At 45.2% G+C, this 22,500-nt stretch overlaps 2 protein-coding genes and 1 long non-coding RNA gene across 4 annotated transcripts in view; 2 read left to right on the top strand and 1 right to left on the bottom strand.

Moving 5' to 3' along the window:
- The window catches only part of LOC135536710 (uncharacterized), a 2,437-nt gene extending 2,302 nt beyond the window's left edge, over positions 1 to 135 (top strand). The window contains exon 3 of the long non-coding RNA XR_010455055.1: positions 1 to 135. This exon is cut by the window's left edge and continues 1,171 nt beyond it. This is a non-coding gene — a long non-coding RNA (uncharacterized LOC135536710).
- The window catches only part of LOC135536708 (uncharacterized), a 31,502-nt gene that overhangs the window by 5,135 nt on the left and 3,867 nt on the right, over positions 1 to 22,500 (top strand). The gene's annotated exons all lie outside the window — the stretch shown is intronic.
- Positions 6,876 to 22,500, bottom strand: part of LOC135536709 (uncharacterized) — a 31,415-nt gene continuing 15,790 nt past the window's right edge. The window contains exons 1-5 of one of the 2 annotated variants that reach the window (XM_064962969.1): positions 8,965 to 9,016; positions 7,876 to 8,280; positions 7,502 to 7,636; positions 7,204 to 7,280; positions 6,876 to 6,994 (exon numbers count right to left, since the gene is read on the bottom strand). In XM_064962969.1, coding sequence (XP_064819041.1) covers positions 6,977 to 6,994; positions 7,204 to 7,280; positions 7,502 to 7,636; positions 7,876 to 8,280; positions 8,965 to 9,001 — 672 coding nt within the window. In that variant the 5' untranslated portion in view covers positions 9,002 to 9,016 and the 3' untranslated portion in view covers positions 6,876 to 6,976. Of the gene's footprint in view, positions 6,995 to 7,203; positions 7,281 to 7,501; positions 7,637 to 7,875; positions 8,281 to 8,964; positions 9,017 to 22,500 lie in introns of those variants that run through there. The other variant, XM_064962970.1, reaches the window with a different exon arrangement.

The raw sequence follows: 22,500 nt of genomic DNA, 5'->3' as shown, positions 1-22,500 counted from the left end.
CAATAGTTGTTTTAAAATGTTGTTTTTCAGCTCAGGGAATACATTTCAATATCTTTTGATATAGTTTCAGTTTTGAAGTTTCATTGTTGGTTTATCATTGTAATTCATGTTTGCAGTTTATTGATGTGTTTTAAAAATAATTCTCAATAAATATTCATTCATTTAATTAGATTTTATTTCATTATTTCATTCTCTCCCACTATGTCAGGGGTATTGAACTCTGACCCTGTGAAGATCTTAGCCTGCTGGTTCTCTGTTCTACCTGATCATTAATTACACCCACCTGGTATCACTGGTCTTAACCAATCCCTGATTAGAAAGAAGGGAACAATGAAACAACACAGTGGAACTGGCTTGGAGGACCAGAGTTGAGGACACTATGGTCTCTTCCAGTTCAATGTCATGTCATTCAGTCTGACGAGGCTCCAGCAACCTCTCAGGGAGGTCTGTGTTTGGGGGTGTGGCTTATAGGTTAGTAGGTGTGGCTTATATGTTAGTAGGTGTGGCTTATAGGTTAGTAGGTGTGGCTTATAGGTTAGTAGGTGTGGCTTATATGTTAGTGGGTGTGGCTTATATGCTAGTGGGTGTGGCTTATAGGCTAGTAGGTGTGGCTTATAGGCTAGTGGGTGTGGCTTATAGGCTTAGTAGGAGGCCAAAGGTGTTCGCATGCTTCCCAGAGGAAACAGTTCAGAGGAGTTTGTGGACATATTATGACAAACAAAATATTTAAGTTGCATTTTACATTTCGGTAAGGGTTTTGATGGCTGTTCGAACACTCAACATTTTATAGGCTAAGTAGGTGGCACAGGCACTTCTTGGGGTTCCAAGGACCAAGTTTGGTAAATAATGCCCTACAGTCTCCTCCATGTTAACTACAGTCTCCTCAATGTTAACTACAGTCTCCTCCATGTTAACTACAGTTTCCTCCATGTTAACTACAGTCTCCTCCATGTTAACTACAGTCTCCTCAATGTTAACTACAGTCTCCTCCATGTTAACTACAGTCTCCTCCATGTTAACTACAGTCTCCTCCATGTTAACTACAGTCTCCTCCATGTTAACTACAGTCTCCTCCATGTTAACTACAGTCTCCTCCATGTTAACTACAGTCTCCTCCATGTTAACTACTGTCTCCTCCATGTTAACTACAGTCTCCTCCATGTTAACTACTGTCTCCTCCATGTTAACTACAGTCTCCTCCATGTTAACTACAGTCTCCTCCATGTTAACTACAGTCTCCTCCATGTTAACTACAGTCTCCTCAATGTTAACTACAGTCTCCTCCATGTTAACTACAGTTTCCTCCATGTTAACTACAGTCTCCTCCATGTTAACTACAGTCTCCTCCATGTTAACTACAGTCTCCTCCATGTTAACTACAGTCTCCTCCATGTTAACTACAGTCTCCTCCATGTTAACTACAGTCTCCTCCATGTTAACTACAGTCTCCTCAATGTTAACTACAGTCTCCTCCATGTTAACTACAGTCTCCTCCATGTTAACTACAGTCTCCTCCATGTTAACTACAGTCTCCTCCATGTTAACTACAGTCTCCTCCATGTTAACTACAGTCTCCTCCATGTTAACTACAGTCTCCTCCATGTTAACTACAGTCTCCTCCATGTTAACTACTGTCTCCTCCATGTTAACTACAGTCTCCTCCATGTTAACTACTGTCTCCTCCATGTTAACTACAGTCTCCTCCATGTTAACTACAGTCTCCTCCATGTTAACTACAGTCTCCTCCATGTTAACTACAGTCTCCTCAATGTTAACTACAGTCTCCTCCATGTTAACTACAGTTTCCTCCATGTTAACTACAGTCTCCTCCATGTTAACTACAGTCTCCTCCATGTTAACTACAGTCTCCTCCATGTTAACTACAGTCTCCTCCATGTTAACTACAGTCTCCTCCATGTTAACTACAGTCTCCTCCATGTTAACTACAGTCTCCTCAATGTTAACTACAGTCTCCTCCATGTTAACTACAGTCTCCTCCATGTTAACTACAGTCTCCTCCATGTTAACTACAGTCTCCTCCATGTTAACTACAGTCTCCTCAATATTAACTACAGTCTCCTCCATGTTAACTACAGTCTCCTCCATGTTAACTACAGTCTCCTCCATGTTAACTACTGTCTCCTCCATGTTAACTACAGTCTCCTCCATGTTAACTACAGTCTCCTCCATGTTAACTACAGTCTCCTCCATGTTAACTACAGTCTCCTCCATGTTAACTACAGTCTCCTCAATGTTAACTACAGTCTCCTCCATGTTAACTACAGTCTCTTCCATGTTAACTACTGTCTCCTCCATGTTAACTACAGTCTCCTCCATGTTAACTACAGTCTCCTCCATGTTAACTACAGTCTCCTCCATGTTAACTACAGTCTCCTCCATGTTAACTACAGTCTCCTCCGTGTTAACTACAGTCTCCTCCATGTTAACTACAGTCTCCTCCATGTTAACTACAGTCTCCTCCATGTTAACTACAGTCTCCTCAATGTTAACTACAGTCTCCTCCATGTTAACTACAGTCTCCTCCATGTTACCTACAGTCTCCTCCATGTTAACTACAGTCTCGTCCATGTTAACTACAGTCTCCTCCATGTTAACTACAGTCTCCTCCATGTTAACTACAGTCTCCTCCATGTTACCTACAGTCTCCTCCATGTTAACTACAGTCTCGTCCATGTTAACTACAGTCTCCTCCATGTTAACTACAGTCTCCTCCATGTTAACTACAGTCTCCTCCATGTTAACTACAGTCTCCTCCATGTTAAGGTCAGGTCATTCTGTTTGAAAAGGCTCCAGCAACCTTTCAGATAGGTTTCTGTTTGAGGGTGTGGCTTATAGTCTTAGTGGGTGTGGTTTATAGGTTAGTAGGAGATGCTCATATACTAAGAGGTTTGGCTCAGACTAGACAAGGGTGTGGTTTATAGGCTAAGAGGGTGTGGCTTAAATGCTAAGAGCTGTGTGGCTTAGATACTAAAGGGTGTGGCTTTAGAAGAAGACATATGCTGAACAGAATCACAGCAGTTTCCATGGTTTCATTCACCTTGCCTTCGGTTAAAGTTGACTAAAAGTAGCTCAGTAAAGCATTCAACCACATTCCCAATAGAGTTACATAGTGATCAGGTGAATTATGCCACAGAACATTATAATCTCTGAAAAACTTCATTTTATTCCAAAAAGATATTTATTACAGGTATATTCACCAACTATAAATCAGACATTAATACTATAGCTCAATCCAACATAGTAAATCCATACCAATAAAATGTAGACATTTTCAAACGGTAAATACAAATTACATTGTAAAAGAAGACACAAAAAGTTGAGTTAACACTTGAAATGTTGTGGTAAAAGATCTCTCATTCATATATGTATATATTCTTAATAACAATTCCTTCCTTAGATTTACTTAGAGGAGCAAAAACAGAGCTCTGTCTGTCATAGTTGAAGTGTACCTATGATGAAAATTACAGGCCTCTCTCATCTTTTTAAGTGGGAGAACAATTGGTGGCTGACTAAATACTTTTTTGCCCCACTGTATAGGACAATACATTATATGTAACCATATGTACAAACACTCCAACAAATCAACATTATTTATATATACTCATATACATACATTGACTACTACTAATGTTGATAATCTGATATTATGATGTTGGCATTACAGTACTCATATAAGAGTTGGTCACTGATTGGCTGAGAAGACACAATCAGTACACAGGAAACCCACACGAACTTCCTGTTGTTGTTGCCATGGTGCTGTCATTCAGCCTGAGGAAGAGTCCAATGGTTATTATTTGAGGTACAGGTCTCACTGCTGGTATTGATGGATGGTATAGGTCTCACTCTGCTGGTATTGATGGATGGTATAGGTCTCACTGCTGGTATTGATGGATGGTACAGGTCTCACTCTGCTGGTATTGATGGCTGGTACAGGTCTCACTGCTGGTATTGATGGATGGTATAGGTCTCACTCTGCTGGTATTGATGGGTGGTATAGGTCTCACTCTGCTGGTATTGATGGGTGGTATAGGTCTCACTCTGCTGGTATTGATGGAAGGTATAGGTCTCACACTCTGCTGGTATTGATGGATGGTATAGGTCTCACTCTGCTGGTATTGATGGCTGGTATAGGTCTCACTCTGCTGGTATTGATGGCTGGTATAGGTCTCACTCTGCTGGTATTGATGGCTGGTATAGGTCTCACTCTGCTGGTATTGATGGCTGGTATAGGTCTCACTGCTGGTATTGATGGATGGTACAGGTCTCACTCTGCTGGTATTGATGGGTGGTATAGGTCTCACTCTGCTGGTATTGATGGCTGGTATAGGTCTCACTCTGCTGGTATTGATGGCTGGTATAGGTCTCACTCTGCTGGTATTGATGGCTGGTATAGGTCTCATTCTGCTGGTATTGATAGATGGTATAGGTCTCACACTGCTGGTATTGATGGGTGGTATAGGTCTCATTCTGCTGGTATTGATGGATGGTATAGATCTCACTCTGCTGGTATTGATAGATGGTATAGGTCTCACTCTGCTGGTATTGATGAATGGTATAGGTCTCACTCTGCTGGTATTGATGGCTGGTATAGGTCTCACTCTCTGCTGGTATTGATGGAAGGTATAGGTCTCACACTCTGCTGGTATTGATGGCTGGTATATGTCTCATTCTGCTGGTATTGATGGATGGTATAGATCTCACTCTGCTGGTATTGATGGATGGTATAGGTCTCACTCTGCTGGTATTGATGGATGGTATAGGTATCACTCTGCTGGTATTGATGGCTGGTATAGGTCTCACTCTGCTGGTATTGATGGATGGTATAGGTATCACTCTGCTGGTATTGATGGCTGGTATAGGTCTCACTCTGCTGGTATTGATGGATGGTATAGGTCTCACTCTGCTGGTATTGATGGCTGGTATAGGTCTCACTCTGCTGGTATTGATAGATGGTATAGGTCTCACACTCTGCTGGTATTGATGGAAGGTATAGGTCTCACTCTGCTGGTATTGATGGGTGGTATAGGTCTCACTCTCTGCTAGTATTGATGGATGGTATAGGTCTCACTCTGCTGGTATTGATGACTGGTATAGGTCTCACTCTGCTGGTATTGATGGATGGTATAGGTCTCACTCTGCTGGTATTGATAGATGGTATAGGTCTCACACTCTGCTGGTATTGATGGAAGGTATAGGTCTCACTCTGCTGGTATTGATGGGTGGTATAGGTCTCACTCTCTGCTGGTATTGATGGATGGTATAGGTCTCACTCTGCTGGTATTGATGACTGGTATAGGTCTCACTCAGTTGGTCTTAATAGCTGGTATAGGTCTCACACTGCTGGTATTGATAATTTGTATAGGTCTCACACTGCTGGCTTTGAAGGCTGGTATTGGTTTTGAAAGCTGGTTAATGTCTCACTCTGCTGGTATTGATGGCTGGTATAGGTCTCACTCTGCTGGTATTGATGGCTGGTAATGGGTCTCACTCTGCTGGTATTGATGGCTGGTAATGGGTCTCACTCTGCTGGTATTGATGGCTGGTAATGGGTCTCACTCTGCTGGTATTGATGGCTGGTAATGGGTCTCACTCTGCTGGTATTGATGGCTGGTAATGGGTCTCACTCTGCTGGAATTGATGGCTGGTAATGGGTCTCACTCTGCTGGTATTGATGGCTGGTAATGGGTCTCACTCTGCTGGTATTGATGGCTGGTAATGGGTCTCACTCTGCTGGTATTGATGGCTGGTAATGGGTCTCACTCTGCTGGTATTGATGGCTGGTAATGGGTCTCACTCTGCTGGTATTGATGGCTGGTAATGGGTCTCACTCTCCTGGTATTGATGGCTGGTAATGGGTCTCACTCTGCTGGTATTGATGGCTGGTAATGGGTCTCACTCTGCTGGTATTTATGGCTGGTAATGGGTCTCACTCTGCTGGTATTGATGGCTGGTAATGGGTCTCACTCTGCTGGTATTGATGGCTGGTAATGGGTCTCACTCTGCTGGTATTGATGGCTGGTAATGGGTCTCACTCTGCTGGTATTGATGGCTGGTAATGGGTCTCACTCTGCTGGTATTGATGGCTGGTAATGGGTCTCACTCTGCTGGTATTGATGGCTGGTAATGGGTCTCACTCTGCTGGTATTGATGGCTGGTAATGGGTCTCACTCTGCTGGTATTGATGGCTGGTAATGGGTCTCACTCTGCTGGTATTGATGGCTGGTAATGGGTCTCACTCTGCTGGTATTGATGGCTGGTAATGGGTCTCACTCTGCTGGTATTGATGGCTGGTAATGGGTCTCACTCTGCTGGTATTGATGGCTGGTATAGGTCTCACTCTGCTGGTATTGATGGGTGGTATAGGTCTCACTCTGCTGGTATTGATGGCTGGTAATGGGTCTCACTCTGCTGGTATTGATGGCTGGTAATGGGTCTCACTCTGCTGGTATTGATGGCTGGTAATGGGTCTCACTCTGCTGGTATTGATGGCTGGTATAGGTCTCACTCTGCTGGTATTGATGGGTGGTATAGGTCTCACTCTGCTGGTATTGATGGCTGGTAATGGGTCTCACTCTGCTGGTATTGATGGCTGGTAATGGGTCTCACTCTGCTGGTATTGATGGCTGGTAATGGGTCTCACTCTGCTGGTATTGATGGCTGGTAATGTGTCTCACTCTGCTGGTATTGATGGCTGGTAATGGGTCTCACTCTGCTGGTATTGATGGCTGGTAATGGGCCTCACTCTGCTGGTATTGATGGCTGGTAATGGGTCTCACTCTGCTGGTATTGATGGCTGGTAATGTGTCTCACTCTGCTGGTATTGATGGCTGGTAATGGGTCTCACTCTGCTGGTATTGATGGCTGGTAATGGGTCTCACTCTGCTGGTATTGATGGCTGGTAATGGGTCTCACTCTGCTGGAATTGATGGATGCTTTCAGTCTCAAAATGCTGGATTTAATGGATGCGTAGGTACTGTAGTCAGAGAGAGCCATAGAGATTATCTGTTAATATTAATTAGATATCATATTACATTATTATTATATATTATGTATTGCTGCTCTTTACCTTCTGTATTTAATGATTCTATCTGCCACTGAAAATACTCTTTCAATATGGCTGGGTTACCAAATACATGGACTACAAATCAAGATGGCCACCCAAAGTAAAACTACAACACCCACTCTGACTGTAGTCTGCTCTCTGCTGTCACTTCCCCTGCTGGTCGTCCTGTTCAGAGGAACCTGAGTCTCAGTTGGAGCTGCAGAGGAAGAGTTATCACCATTAAAACACCAAGTTTGAGGTTAAACTAGGACATATCAGTTAAAAGATAGTAGATGTTTACATATTGTTGTCAAAATGCTTTTTTTAAATGCAGGTAAAAAAATGAAATAATTTGCAAAATAACTAAGATTGATTAGGAATGCCCACTTAAAATATGAATTAGTGAAAAAGTGAATGAGAAAGTGAGAATGTGTTTACCTGTTGTTCTGCAGAAGGAGTAGACACAGAAAAGGGAGAGGAGAGCAGACACAGGACACAGACTGAACAGCAACATCCAACACAGACCACAGTCTACATCAGGGGAGGAGGAAGAGGACTCAGGAGGACTGATGTCTGGACACAACATTAAACAGAAACAGAACTACACAATTAGAAACAATCAAGACCTTCTCAATGATATATTGATAGTCATGACTCTTTGTTGTTTAAAAATGAATTTGAGGAGACATTTGATGAGGTTAGATTAGTCTCAGAGGGTTCATTCAAAATAAGTTACACACCAATACTAATACAATATTAATAACACCAAAGATACAGACAGAAGATAAAGTCAGAAGTATAACTGTTCTTACCAAGTGAAATCCTAGTGGTGATGTTTCCATAGTGGTACAACTCTTTCTGTTCAATTCCTCCTTTCCCTCCATCATCCACGACCTTGTTGTCCTTCGTCCCACAGTAGTAGAGTCCAAGGTCAGACTCAGTGATGTTCTCAATCAGTAGATCATAGGAGTTGTTAGAGGGGTTCCACACCACATTATATCCAGGGAAAGGCTTGGGAATGTCCTGAAGAATTTGGTGAAAGTCATACGTTGAAATAACTAGAGGAGGCTGGTAATTGTGAGAACAGTTCCTATACCACGTAATATAAACTCCAGTAGTCATGATACAGTCACAGTAGAGAGTGATGTTGTCTCCTGGTCTGACTCTCAGCTCCACCTCTGCTGCAGAGATCCCACCCTGACTGGAGGAAACAGCACCTACAGGTAGCAGAGGAACAGTGTTAGGATGAACTGACTGGAGGAAACAGCACCTACAGGGAGCAGAGGAACAGTGTTAGGATGAACTGACTGGAGGAAACAGCACCTACAGGTAGCAGAGGAACAGTGTTAGGATGAACTGACTGGAGGAAACAGCACCTACAGGGAGCAGAGGAACAGTGCTAGGATGAACAGACTGGAGGAAACAGCACCTACAGGGAGCAGAGGAACAGTGTTAGGATGAACTGACTGGAGGAAACAGCACCTACAGGGAGCAGAGGAACAGTGTTAGGATGAACTGACTGGAGGAAACAGCACCTACAGGGAGCAGAGGAACAGTGTTAGGATGAACTGACTGGAGGAAACAGCACCTACAGGGAGCAGAGGAACAGTGTTACGATGAACTGACTGGAGGAAACAGCACCTACAGGGAGCAGAGGAACAGTGTTAGGATGAACTGACTGGAGGAAACAGCACCTACAGGTAGCAGAGGAACAGTGTTAGGATGAATCACAGAATGTCATTTTGACATCATAAACTTCTCCTCGTGAAAATAGTAACGTCTTGTCTTTTCCACAGTCATCACAACATCACAATAATAAGATAACAAATCTGTTCAATCATAAAACCACATCAAGAATTCATCTATCATCCAGCTATGAGGCCCAGTAAAAAGTTACTCACATAAGAATGTAATCAGAGCGACACACAGCCTGTCCATCTGGTGGGTCTGATGGTCTGATGGTGACTGTCAGAGAGTAGCTGGGTCGTTGAGTAACAAGGTCTTTGCTGCGTATTTCCGTGTTCATGACTAGATGTACTTTACCACGAAAGGACATACGAGCAGCGATTGGTTCGATCGAGTGGAAAGTTTTCAGCTCGAGGTCCTTTTCTCTGAAACCCATGTTGTGACAGGAAGAGGAGGGTCGAGCATCGAGGTCGACAGGTTTCACAACAAAGGGGACGTCAATGGAAAATATCTGCTTCTTTGTGGTGGTTTACAAACACTGATTGGCATCAGAGGGCGATCAATTCAACATCTTTTAAAAAACAAACTCAAAACATCCTATCTATGCAGATTACATTGTGATTACTGATTTTGAACTTTGAAGTAAATCTTAAGAGACAGAGGCCTAAAGTTGGCCAATCAGCTTTAGTCAGAATGCATCAAACCTGTAGTTTGCTGGATTAGAATAACAGTAGAAATCCTGAGCCAGTCGATATGAACTAGTTATGATATCATCTAGTTTAGGGGGTGTGACTTTTAGAGACTGACATCTTGGTTCCTCTTTAAACAGGAAAAGACAGTTGTTGTCCCTGGTCCAGTGGTTCACACCACAACACTGTTGTCATGGAGACCCACGAGGTCACAGGACACAACATGACTAGAGATTCTGAATCTATGTTACTTTTCATGATGGATCTTTTGTATTTAAAACACTTAACTTTGCTGGAGATAATAGTTAACTACAATACCCAAGATGCATTGGAGTATGTGCTATATACCCAGTGTTAAACAGTACTTGTTACAACAATCAGATGAATGATCTGTTAACATCCACACTCTGGTCAATATGTGTGAAGGGGAGAGATTTATGTGACACATGAACTTGTAATAACAATGTTTGGACTCTCTTCCTCAGGTTGAATGACATCACCATGGCAACAACAACAGGAAGTCAGTGTGGGTTTCCTGTGTACTGAGTGTGTTCTCTCAGCCAATCAATGACTAGCTCTTATATGAGTACTGTAATGCCAACATCATAATATCAGACTGAGGGGTTAAGGGGGAACTGGGTTTCAGGTTAGAGGGGAGGACTGAGGGGTTAAGGGGGAACTGGGTTTCAGGTCTGAGGGGAGGACTGAGGGGTTAAGGGGGAACTGGGTTTCAGGGTCTGTCAGTAACAGTATCAGAGTAGCTGGGTCTGTCAGTATCAGAGTAACTGGGTCTGTCAGTAACAGTATCAGAGTAACTGGGTCTGTCAGTAACAGTATCAGAGTAACTGGGTCTGTCAGTAACAGAGTAACTGGGTCTGTCAGTAACAGTATCAGAGTAACTGGGTCTGTCAGTATCAGAGTAGCTGGGTCTGTCAGTAACAGTATCAGAGTAACTGGGTCTGTCAGTAACAGAGTAACTGGGTCTGTCAGTAACAGTATCAGAGTAACTGGGTCTGTCAGTATCAGAGTAGCTGGGTCTGTCAGTATCAGAGTAGCTGGGTCTGTCAGTATCAGAGTAGCTGGGTCTGTCAGTATCAGTATCAGAGTAGCTGGGTCTGTCAGTATCAGAGTAGCTGGGTCTGTCAGTATCAGAGTAGCTGGGTCTGTCAGTATCAGAGTAGCTGGGTCTGTCAGTAACAGAGTAGCTGGGTCTGTCAGTATCAGAGTAACTGGGTCTGTCAGTAACAGAGTAGCTGGGTCTGTCAGTATCAGAGTAACTGGGTCTGTCAGTAACAGTATCAGAGTAACTGGGTCTGTCAGTAACAGAGTAACTGGGTCTGTCAGTAACAGTATCAGAGTAGCTGGGTCTGTCAGTATCAGAGTAGCTGGGTCTGTCAGTATCAGAGTAACTGGGTCTGTCAGTAACAGAGTAACTGGGTCTCTCAGTAACAGTATCAGAGTAGCTGGGTCTGTCAGTATCAGAGTAGCTGGGTCTGTCAGTATCAGAGTAGCTGGGTCTGTCAGTATCAGTATCAGAGTAGCTGGGTCTGTCAGTATCAGAGTAACTGGGTCTGTCAGTATCAGAGTAACTGGGTCTGTCAGTAACAGTATCAGAGTAGCTGGGTCTGTCAGTATCAGAGTAGCTGGGTCTGTCAGTAACAGAGTAACTGGGTCTGTCAGTAACAGTAACAGAGTAACTGGGTCTGTCAGTATCAGAGTAGCTGGGTCTGTCAGTATCAGAGTAGCTGGGTCTGTCAGTAACAGAGTAGCTGGGTCTGTCAGTATCAGAGTAGCTGGGTCTGTCAGTAACAGTATCAGAGTAGCTGGGTCTGTCAGTAACAGTATCAGAGTAACTGGGTCTGTCAGTAACAGTATCAGAGTAACTGGGTCTGTCAGTATCAGTATCAGAGTAACTGGGTCTGTCAGTATCAGTAACAGAGTAACTGGGTCTGTCAGTATCAGAGTAACTGGGTCTGTCAGTATCAGTATCAGAGTAACTGGGTCTGTCAGTAACAGTATCAGAGTAACTGGGTCTGTCAGTATCAGTAACAGAGTAACTGGGTCTGTCAGTATCAGAGTAACTGGGTCTGTCAGTATCAGTATCAGAGTAACTGGGTCTGTCAGTATCAGTATCAGAGTAGCTGGGTCTGTCAGTAACAGAGTAGCTGGGTCTGTCAGTAACAGTATCAGAGTAGCTGGGTCTGTCAGTATCAGAGTAACTGGGTCTGTCAGTATCAGAGTAGCTGGGTCTGTCAGTAACAGTATCAGAGTAACTGGGTCTGTCAGTATCAGAGTAGCTGGGTCTGTCAGTATCAGTATCAGAGTAGCTGGGTCTGTCAGTATCAGAGTAACTGGGTCTGTCAGTAACAGTATCAGAGTAACTGGGTCTGTCAGTATCAGTATCAGAGTAGCTGGGTCTGTCAGTATCAGTATCAGAGTAGCTGGGTCTGTCAGTATCAGAGTAGCTGGGTCTGTCAGTATCAGTATCAGAGTAGCTGGGTCTGTCAGTAACAGAGTATCTGGGTCTGTCAGTATCAGAGTAACTGGGTCTGTCAGTATCAGTATCAGAGTAACTGGGTCTGTCAGTATCAGTATCAGAGTAGCTGGGTCTGTCAGTATCAGTATCAGAGTAGCTGGGTCTGTCAGTAACAGAGTATCTGGGTCTGTCAGTAACAGAGTAACTGGGTCTGTCAGTATCAGAGTAACTGGGTCTGTCAGTATCAGAGTAACTGGGTCTGTCAGTATCAGTATCAGAGTAGCTGGGTCTGTCAGTATCAGAGTAGCTGGGTCTGTCAGTATCAGTATCAGAGTAGCTGGGTCTGTCAGTAACAGAGTATCTGGGTCTGTCAGTATCAGAGTAACTGGGTCTGTCAGTATCAGAGTAACTGGGTCTGTCAGTATCAGTGTCAGAGTAGCTGGGTCTGTCAGTAACAGTAACAGAGTAGCTGTGTCTGTCAGTATCAGAGTAGCTGGGTCTGTCAGTATCAGAGTAGCTGGGTCTGTCAGTGTCAGAGTAGCTGGGTCTGTCAGTAACAGTAACAGAGTAGCTGTGTCTGTCAGTATCAGAGTAGCTGTGTCTGTCAGTATCAGAGTAGCTGTGTCTGTCAGTATCAGAGTAGCTGGGTCTGTCAGTATCAGAGTAACTGGGTCTGTCAGTAACAGAGTAGCTGGGTCTGTCAGTATCAGAGTAGCTGGGTCTGTCAGTATCAGAGTAACTGGGTCTGTCAGTAACAGTATCAGAGTAACTGGGTCTGTCAGTATCAGAGTAGCTGGGTCTGTCAGTAACAGTATCAGAGTAACTGGGTCTGTCAGTATCAGTATCAGAGTAACTGGTTCTGTCAGTATCAGAGTAACTGGGTCTGTCAGTAACAGAGTAGCTGGGTCTGTCAGTATCAGTATCAGAGTAGCTGGGTCTGTCAGTAACAGTATCAGAGTAGCTGGGTCTGTCATTAACAGTATCAGAGTAGCTGGGTCTGTCAGTAACAGTATCAGAGTAGCTGGGTCTGTCAGTAACAGTATCAGAGTAGCTGGGTCTGTCAGTAACAGTATCAGAGTAGCTGGGTCTGTCAGTATCAGAGTAGCTGGGTCTGTCAGTATCAGAGTAGCTGGGTCTGTCAGTATCAGAGTAGCTGGGTCTGTCAGTATCAGAGTAACTGGGTCTGTCAGTAACAGTATCAGAGTAGCTGGGTCTGTCAGTAACAGTATCAGAGTAGCTGGGTCTGTCAGTATCAGAGTAGCTGGGTCTGTCAGTAACAGTATCAGAGTAGCTGGGTCTGTCAGTAACAGTATCAGAGTAACTGGGTCTGTCAGTAACAGAGTAGCTGGGTCTGTCAGTAACAGTATCAGAGTAACTGGGTCTGTCAGTATCAGAGTAGCTGGGTCTGTCAGTAACAGTATCAGAGTAGCTGGGTCTGTCAGTAACAGTATCAGAGTAACTGGGTCTGTCAGTATCAGAGTAGCTGGGTCTGTCAGTAACAGTATCAGAGTAACTGGGTCTGTCAGTAACAGTATCAGAGTAGCTGGGTCTGTCAGTAACAGTATCAGAGTAGCTGGGTCTGTCAGTAACAGAGTAACTGGGTCTGTCAGTATCAGAGTAGCTGGGTCTGTCAGTATCAGAGTAGCTGGGTCTGTCAGTATCAGAGTAACTGGGTCTGTCAGTATCAGAGTAGCTGGGTCTGTCAGTAACAGTATCAGAGTAGCTGGGTCTGTCAGTATCAGAGTAGCTGGGTCTGTCAGTATCAGAGTAGCTGGGTCTGTCAGTAACAGTATCAGAGTAGCTGGGTCTGTCAGTATCAGAGTAACTGGGTCTGTCAGTATCAGAGTAGCTGGGTCTGTCAGTAACAGTATCAGAGTAGCTGGGTCTGTCAGTAACAGTATCAGAGTAGGTGGGTCTGTCAGTATCAGAGTAACTGGGTCTGTCAGTATCAGAGTAGCTGGGTCTGTCAGTAACAGTATCAGAGTAGCTGGGTCTGTCAGTAACCGTATCAGAGTAGCTGGGTCTGTCAGTATCAATATCAGAGTAGCTGGGTCTGTCAGTATCAGAGTAGCTGGGTCTGTCAGTAACAGTATCAGAGTAACTGGGTCTGTCAGTATCAGAGTAGCTGGGTCTGTCAGTATCAGAGTAGCTGGGTCTGTCAGTATCAGAGTAGCTGGGTCTGTCAGTATCAGAGTAGCTGGGTCTGTCAGTATCAGAGTAACTGGGTCTGTCAGTAACAGTATCAGAGTAGCTGGGTCTGTCAGTATCAGAGTAGCTGGGTCTGTCAGTAACAGAGTAGCTGGGTCTGTCAGTAACAGTATCAGAGTAGCTGGGTCTGTCAGTATCAGAGTAGCTGGGTCTGTCAGTATCAGAGTAGCTGGGTCTGTCAGTATCAGAGTAGCTGGGTCTGTCAGTAACAGTATCAGAGTAGCTGGGTCTGTCAGTAACAGTATCAGAGTAGCTGGTTCTGTCAGTATCAGAGTAGCTGGGTCTGTCAGTAACAGTATCAGAGTAGCTGGGTCTGTCAGTATCAGAGTAGCTGGGTCTGTCAGTATCAGAGTAGCTGGGTCTGTCAGTAACAGTATCAGAGTAGCTGGGTCTGTCAGTATCAGAGTAGCTGGGTCTGTCAGTATCAGAGTAGCTGGGTCTGTCAGTATCAGAGTAGCTGGGTCTGTCAGTAACAGAGTAGCTGGGTCTGTCAGTAACAGTATCAGAGTAGCTGGGTCTGTCAGTATCAGAGTAGCTGGGTCTGTCAGTATCAGAGTAGCTGGGTCTGTCAGTAACAGTATCAGAGTAGCTGGGTCTGTCAGTATCAGAGTAACTGGGTCTTTCAGTAACAGTATCAGAGTAGCTGGGTCTGTCAGTAACAGTATCAGAGTAGCTGGGTCTGTCAGTATCAGAGTAGCTGGGTCTGTTAGTAACAATATCAGAGTAGCTGGGTCTGTCAGTAACAGTATCAGAGTAGCTGGGTCTGTCAGTAACAGTAACAGAGTAACTGGGTCTGTCAGTAACAGTAACAGAGTAGCTGTGTCTGTCAGTATCAGAGTAGCTGTGTCTGTCAGTATCAGAGTAGCTGGGTCTGTCAGTATCAGAGTAACTGGGTCTGTCAGTAACAGAGTAGCTGGGTCTGTCAGTATCAGAGTAGCTGGGTCTGTCAGTATCAGAGGAGCTGGGTCTGTCAGTAACAGTATCAGAGTAACTGGGTCTGTCAGTATCAGAGTAGCTGGGTCTGTCAGTAACAGTATCAGAGTAACTGGGTCTGTCAGTATCAGTATCAGAGTAACTGGTTCTGTCAGTATCAGAGTAACTGGGTCTGTCAGTAACAGAGTAGCTGGGTCTGTCAGTATCAGTATCAGAGTAGCTGGGTCTGTCAGTAACAGTATCAGAGTAGCTGGGTCTGTCATTAACAGTATCAGAGTAGCTGGGTCTGTCAGTAACAGTATCAGAGTAGCTGGGTCTGTCAGTAACAGTATCAGAGTAGCTGGGTCTGTCAGTAACAGTATCAGAGTAGCTGGGTCTGTCAGTAACAGTATCAGAGTAACTGGGTCTGTCAGTAACAGAGTAGCTGGGTCTGTCAGTAACAGTATCAGAGTAACTGGGTCTGTCAGTATCAGAGTAGCTGGGTCTGTCAGTAACAGTATCAGAGTAGCTGGGTCTGTCAGTAACAGTATCAGAGTAACTGGGTCTGTCAGTATCAGAGTAGCTGGGTCTGTCAGTAACAGTATCAGAGTAACTGGGTCTGTCAGTAACAGTATCAGAGTAGCTGGGTCTGTCAGTAACAGTATCAGAGTAGCTGGGTCTGTCAGTAACAGAGTAACTGGGTCTGTCAGTATCAGAGTAGCTGGGTCTGTCAGTATCAGAGTAGCTGGGTCTGTCAGTATCAGAGTAACTGGGTCTGTCAGTATCAGAGTAGCTGGGTCTGTCAGTAACAGTATCAGAGTAGCTGGGTCTGTCAGTATCAGAGTAGCTGGGTCTGTCAGTATCAGAGTAGCTGGGTCTGTCAGTAACAGTATCAGAGTAGCTGGGTCTGTCAGTATCAGAGTAACTGGGTCTGTCAGTATCAGAGTAGCTGGGTCTGTCAGTAACAGTATCAGAGTAGCTGGGTCTGTCAGTATCAGAGTAACTGGGTCTGTCAGTAACAGAGTAACTGGGTCTGTCAGTAACAGTATCAGAGTAGCTGGGTCTGTCAGTAACAGTATCAGAGTAGCTGGGTCTGTCAGTATCAGAGTAACTGGGTCTGTCAGTAACAGAGTAGCTGGGTCTGTCAGTATCAGAGTAGCTGGGTCTGTCAGTATCAGAGTAACTGGGTCTGTCAGTATCAGAGTAGCTGGGTCTGTCAGTAACAGAGTAACTGGGTCTGTCATTATCAGAGTAGCTGGGTCTGTCAGTATCAGAGTAACTGGGTCTGTCAGTATCAGAGTAGCTGGGTCTGTCAGTAACAGTATCAGAGTAGCTGGGTCTGTCAGTAACCGTATCAGAGTAGCTGGGTCTGTCAGTATCAATATCAGAGTAGCTGGGTCTGTCAGTATCAGAGTAGCTGGGTCTGTCAGTAACAGTATCAGAGTAACTGGGTCTGTCAGTATCAGAGTAGCTGGGTCTGTCAGTATCAGAGTAGCTGGGTCTGTCAGTATCAGAGTAGCTGGGTCTGTCAGTATCAGAGTAGCTGGGTCTGTCAGTATCAGAGTAACTGGGTCTGTCAGTAACAGTATCAGAGTAGCTGGGTCTGTCAGTATCAGAGTAGCTGGGTCTGTCAGTAACAGAGTAGCTGGGTCTGTCAGTAACAGTATCAGAGTAGCTGGGTCTGTCAGTATCAGAGTAGCTGGGTCTGTCAGTATCAGAGTAGCTGGGTCTGTCAGTATCAGAGTAGCTGGGTCTGTCAGTAACAGTATCAGAGTAGCTGGGTCTGTCAGTAACAGTATCAGAGTAGCTGGTTCTGTCAGTATCAGAGTAGCTGGGTCTGTCAGTAACAGTATCAGAGTAGCTGGGTCTGTCAGTATCAGAGTAGCTGGGTCTGTCAGTATCAGAGTAGCTGGGTCTGTCAGTAACAGTATCAGAGTAGCTGGGTCTGTCAGTATCAGAGTAGCTGGGTCTGTCAGTATCAGAGTAGCTGGGTCTGTCAGTATCAGAGTAGCTGGGTCTGTCAGTAACAGAGTAGCTGGGTCTGTCAGTAACAGTATCAGAGTAGCTGGGTCTGTCAGTATCAGAGTAGCTGGGTCTGTCAGTATCAGAGTAGCTGGGTCTGTCAGTAACAGTATCAGAGTAGCTGGGTCTGTCAGTATCAGAGTAGCTGGGTCTGTCAGTAACAGTATCAGAGTAGCTGGGTCTGTCAGTATCAGAGTAGCTGGGTCTGTCAGTAACAGTATCAGAGTAGCTGGGTCTGTCAGTATCAGAGTAGCTGGGTCTGTCAGTAACAGTATCAGAGTAACTGGGTCTTTCAGTAACAGTATCAGAGTAGCTGGGTCTGTCAGTAACAGTATCAGAGTAGCTGGGTCTGTCAGTATCAGAGTAGCTGGGTCTGTTAGTAACAATATCAGAGTAGCTGGGTCTGTCAGTAACAGTATCAGAGTAGCTGGGTCTGTCAGTAACAGTAACAGAGTAACTGGGTCTGTCAGTAACAGTAACAGAGTAGCTGGGTCTGTCAGTAACAGTATCAGAGTAGCTGGGTCTGTCAGTATCAGAGTAGCTGGGTCTGTCAGTATCAGAGTAGCTGGGTCTGTCAGTAACAGAGTAGCTGGGTCTGTCAGTAACAGTATCAGAGTAGCTGGGTCTGTCAGTATCAGAGTAGCTGGGTCTGTCAGTATCAGAGTAGCTGGGTCTGTCAGTATCAGAGTAGCTGGGACTGTTAGTAACAATATCAGAGTAGCTGGGTCTGTCAGTAACAGAGTAGCTGGGTCTGTCAGTAACAGTATCAGAGTAGCTGGGTCTGTCAGTATCAGAGTAGCTGGGTCTGTCAGTATCAGAGTAGCTGGGTCTGTCAGTAACAGAATCAGAGTAGCTGGGTCTGTCAGTATCAGAGTAGCTGGGTCTGTCAGTAACAGAGTAGCTGGGTCTGTCAGTAACAGTATCAGAGTAGCTGGGTCTGTCAGTATCAGAGTAGCTGGGTCTGTCAGTATCAGAGTAGCTGGGTCTGTCAGTAACAGTATCAGAGTAGCTGGGTCTGTCAGTATCAGAGTAACTGGGTCTTTCAGTAACAGTATCAGAGTAGCTGGGTCTGTCAGTAACAGTATCAGAGTAGCTGGGTCTGTCAGTATCAGAGTAGCTGGGTCTGTTAGTAACAATATCAGAGTAGCTGGGTCTGTCAGTAACAGTATCAGAGTAGCTGGGTCTGTCAGTAACAGTAACAGAGTAACTGGGTCTGTCAGTAACAGTATCAGAGTAGCTGGGTCTGTCAGTAACAGTATCAGAGTAGCTGGGTCTGTCAGTATCAGAGTAGCTGGGTCTGTCAGTATCAGAGTAGCTGGGTCTGTCAGTAACAGAGTAGCTGGGTCTGTCAGTAACAGTATCAGAGTAACTGGGTCTGTCAGTATCAGAGTAACTGGGTCTGTCAGTATCAGAGTAGCTGGGTCTGTCAGTATCAGAGTAGCTGGGTCTGTCAGTATCAGAGTAGCTGGGTCTGTCAGTATCAGAGTAGCTGGGTCTGTCAGTATCAGAGTAGCTGGGTCTGTCAGTATCAGAGTAGCTGGGACTGTTAGTAACAATATCAGAGTAGCTGGGTCTGTCAGTAACAGAGTTGCTGGGTCTGTCAGTAACAGTATCAGAGTAGCTGGGTCTGTCAGTATCAGAGTAGCTGGGTCTGTCAGTATCAGAGTAGCTGGGTCTGTCAGTATCAGAGTAACTGGGTCTGTCAGTATCAGAGTAGCTGGGTCTGTTAGTAACAATATCAGAGTAGCTGGGTCTGTCAGTAACAGTAACAGAGTAGCTGGGTCTGTCAGTATCAGAGTAGCTGGGTCTGTCAGTATCAGAGTAGCTGGGTCTGTCAGTAACAGAGTAGCTGGGTCTGTCAGTAACAGTATCAGAGTAGCCGGGTCTGTCAGTATCAGAGTAGCTGGGTGTGTCAGTATCAGAGTAACTGGGTCTGTCAGTATCAGTATCAGAGTAGCTGGGTCTGTCAGTATCAGAGTAACTGGGTCTGTCAGTATCAGAGTAACTGGGTCTGTCAGTATCAGAGTAGCTGGGTCTGTCAGTAACAGAGTAGCTGGGTCTGTCAGTAACAGAGTAGCTGGGTCTGTCAGTAACAGAGTAACTGGGTCTGTCAGTAACAGAGTAGCTGGGTCTGTCAGTATCAGAGTAGCTGGGTCTGTCAGTATCAGTATCAGAGTAACTGGGTCTGTCAGTAACAGAGTAGCTGGGTCTGTCAGTATCAGAGTAGCTGGGTCTGTCAGTATCAGAGTAACTGGGTCTGTCAGTAACAGTATCAGAGTAGCTGGGTCTGTCAGTAACAGTATCAGAGTAGCTGGGTCTGTCAGTATCAGTATCAGAGTAGCTGGGTCTGTCAGTAACAGAGTAACTGGGTCTGTCAGTATCAGAGTAACTGGGTCTGTCAGTATCAGAGTAACTGGGTCTGTTAGTAACAATATCAGAGTAACTGGGTCTGTCAGTAACAGTATCAGAGTAACTGGGTCTGTCAGTATCAGTATCAGAGTAGCTGGGTCTGTCAGTAACAGAGTAGCTGGGTCTGTCAGTATCAGAGTAGCTGGGTCTGTCAGTAACAGTATCAGAGTAACTGGGTCTGTCAGTATCAGTATCAGAGTAGCTGGGTCTGTCAGTAACAGAGTAGTAGTAATAGTCTGTCTCTCTCTGTCTCTCTCTCCTCTCTCTCTCTGTGTCTCTCTCTCTCTCTCTCTCTCTCTCTCTCTGTGTCTCTCTCTCTCTGTCTCTCTCTCTGACTCCCCCTCCCTCTCTCTCTCTCTCTGTCTCTCTCTCTGACTCCCCCTCCCTCTCTCTCTGGTCTCCCCTCTCTCTCTCTGACTCCCCCTCCCTCTCTCTCTGGTCTCCCCTCTCTCTCTTTCCAGAGACATCAACACACACACACACACACACCAGCGTAAGCCACAGTAGGTGACCAAGTGACGTGTGACAGTGATGGAAAACAATTGTGGTTTCTGCAGGTCTGCACCAAACCACCCCCTCCCTCCCAGAGGACAGAGAGGCAGAGGTAACACACACACACACACACACACACACACACACACACACACACACACAAACATTTGCAGGGCCACAGTAGCGCTGGTGAAGCATTTGACACGTGACAAGAAGATAGAACTGGTTGTGGTTTGTATAGACTTAAATAGCATTTAACCCCTCAGTCCTCCCCTCAGACCTGAAACCCAGTTCCCCCTTAACCCCTCAGTCCTCCCCTCAGACCTGAAACCCAGTTCCCCCTTAACCCCTCAGTCCTCCCCTCTAACCTGAAACCCAGTTCCCCCTTAACCCCTCAGTCCTCCCCTCTAACCTGAAACCCAGTTCCCCCTTAACCCCTCAGTCATCCCCTCAGACCTGAAACCCAGTTCCCCCTTAACCCCTCAGTCCTCCCCTCAGACCTGAAACCCAGTCCCCCTTAACCCCTCAGTCCTCCCCTCAGACCTGAAACCCAGCTCCCCCTTAACCCCTCAGTCCTCCCCTCAGACCTGAAACCCAGTTCCCCCTTAACCCCTCAGTCCTCCCCTCAGACCTGAAACCCAGTTCCCCCTTAACCCCTCAGTCCTCCCCTCAGACCTGAAACCCAGTCCCCCCTTAACCCCTCAGTCTGATATTATGATGTTGGCATTACAGTACTCATATAAGAGCTAGTCATTGATTGGCTGAGAGAACACACTCAGTACACAGGAAACCCACACTGACATCCTGTTGTTGTTGCCATGGAGATGTCATTCAGCCTGAGGAAGAGAGTCTAAACATTGTTATTACAAGTTCATGTTTCACATAAATCTCTCCCCTTCACACATATTGACCAGAGTGTGGATGTTAACTGATTGTCCACTGTTCATTGATAAACACAGAGATCATTCATCTGATTGTTGTAACAAGTACTGTTTAACACTGGGTATATAGCACATACTCCAATGCATCTTGGGTATTGTAGTTAACTTTTATCTCCACCATAGTTAAGTGTTGTAAATACAAAGATCCATCATGAAAAGTAACATAGATTCAGAATCTCTCGTCATGTTGTGTCCTGTGACCTCGTGGGTCTCCATGACAACAGTGTTGTGGTGTGAACCACTGGACCAGGGACAACAACTGTCTTTTCCTGTTTAAAGAGGAACCAAGATGTCAGTCTCTAAAAGTCACACCCCTAAACTAGATGATATCATAACTAGTTCATATCGACTGGCTCAGGATTTCTACTGTTATTCTAATCCAGTAAACTACAGGTTTGATGCGTTCTGACTAAAGCTGATTGGCCAACTTTAGGCCTCTGTCTCTTAAGATTTACTTCAAAGTTCAAAATCAGTAATCACAATGTAATCTGCATAGATAGGATGTTTTGAGTTTGCCTTTTAAAAGATGTCGAATTGATCGCCCTCTGATGCCCATCAGTGTTTGTAAACCACCACAAAGAAGCAGATATTTTCCATTGACGTCCCCTTTGTTGTGAAACCTGTCGACCTCGATGCTCGACCCTCCTCTTCCTGTCACAACATGGGTTTCAGAGAAAAGGACCTCGAGCTGAAAACTTTCCACTCGATCGAACCAATCGCTGCTCGTATGTCCTTTCATGGTAAAGTACATCTAGTCATGAACACGGAAATACGCAGCAAAGACCTTGTTACTCAACGACCCAGCTACTCTCTGACAGTCACCATCAGACCATCAGACCCACCAGATGGACAGGCTGTGTGTTGCTCTGATTACATTCTTATGTGAGTAACTTTTTACTGGGCCTCATAGCTGGATGATAGATGATTTCTTGATGTGGTTTTATGATTGAACAGATTTGTTATCTTATTATTGTGATGTTGTGATGACTGTGGAAAAGACAAGACGTTACTATTTTCACGAGGAGAAGTTTATGATGTCAAAATGACATTCTGTGATTCATCCTAACACTGTTCCTCTGCTCCCTGTAGGTGCTGTTTCCTCCAGTCAGTTCATCCTAACACTGTTCCTCTGCTACCTGTAGGTGCTGTGTCCTCCAGTCAGTTCATCCTAACACTGTTCCTCTGCTCCCTGTAGGTGCTGTTTCCTCCAGTCAGTTCATCCTAACACTGTTCCTCTGCTCCCTGTAGGTGCTGTTTCCTCCAGTCAGTTCATCCTAACACTGTTCCTCTGCTACCTGTAGGTGCTGTTTCCTCCAGTCAGTTCATCCTAACACTGTTCCTCTGCTCCCTGTAGGTGCTGTTTCCTCCAGTCAGTTCATCCTAACACTGTTCCTCTGCTCCCTGTAGGTGCTGTTTCCTCCAGTCAGTTCATCCTAACACTGTTCCTCTGCTACCTGTAGGTGCTGTTTCCTCCAGTCAGTTCATCCTAACACTGTTCCTCTGCTCCCTGTAGGTGCTGTTTCCTCCAGTCTGTTCATCCTAACACTGTTCCTCTGCTACCTGTAGGTGCTGTTTCCTCCAGTCAGTTCATCCTAACACTGT

This window comes from Oncorhynchus masou, unplaced genomic scaffold (assembly GCF_036934945.1).
Source record: "Oncorhynchus masou masou isolate Uvic2021 unplaced genomic scaffold, UVic_Omas_1.1 unplaced_scaffold_653, whole genome shotgun sequence".
Lineage (NCBI taxonomy): Eukaryota > Metazoa > Chordata > Actinopteri > Salmoniformes > Salmonidae > Oncorhynchus > Oncorhynchus masou.
This window is presented reverse-complemented; position numbering and strand designations above follow the sequence as displayed.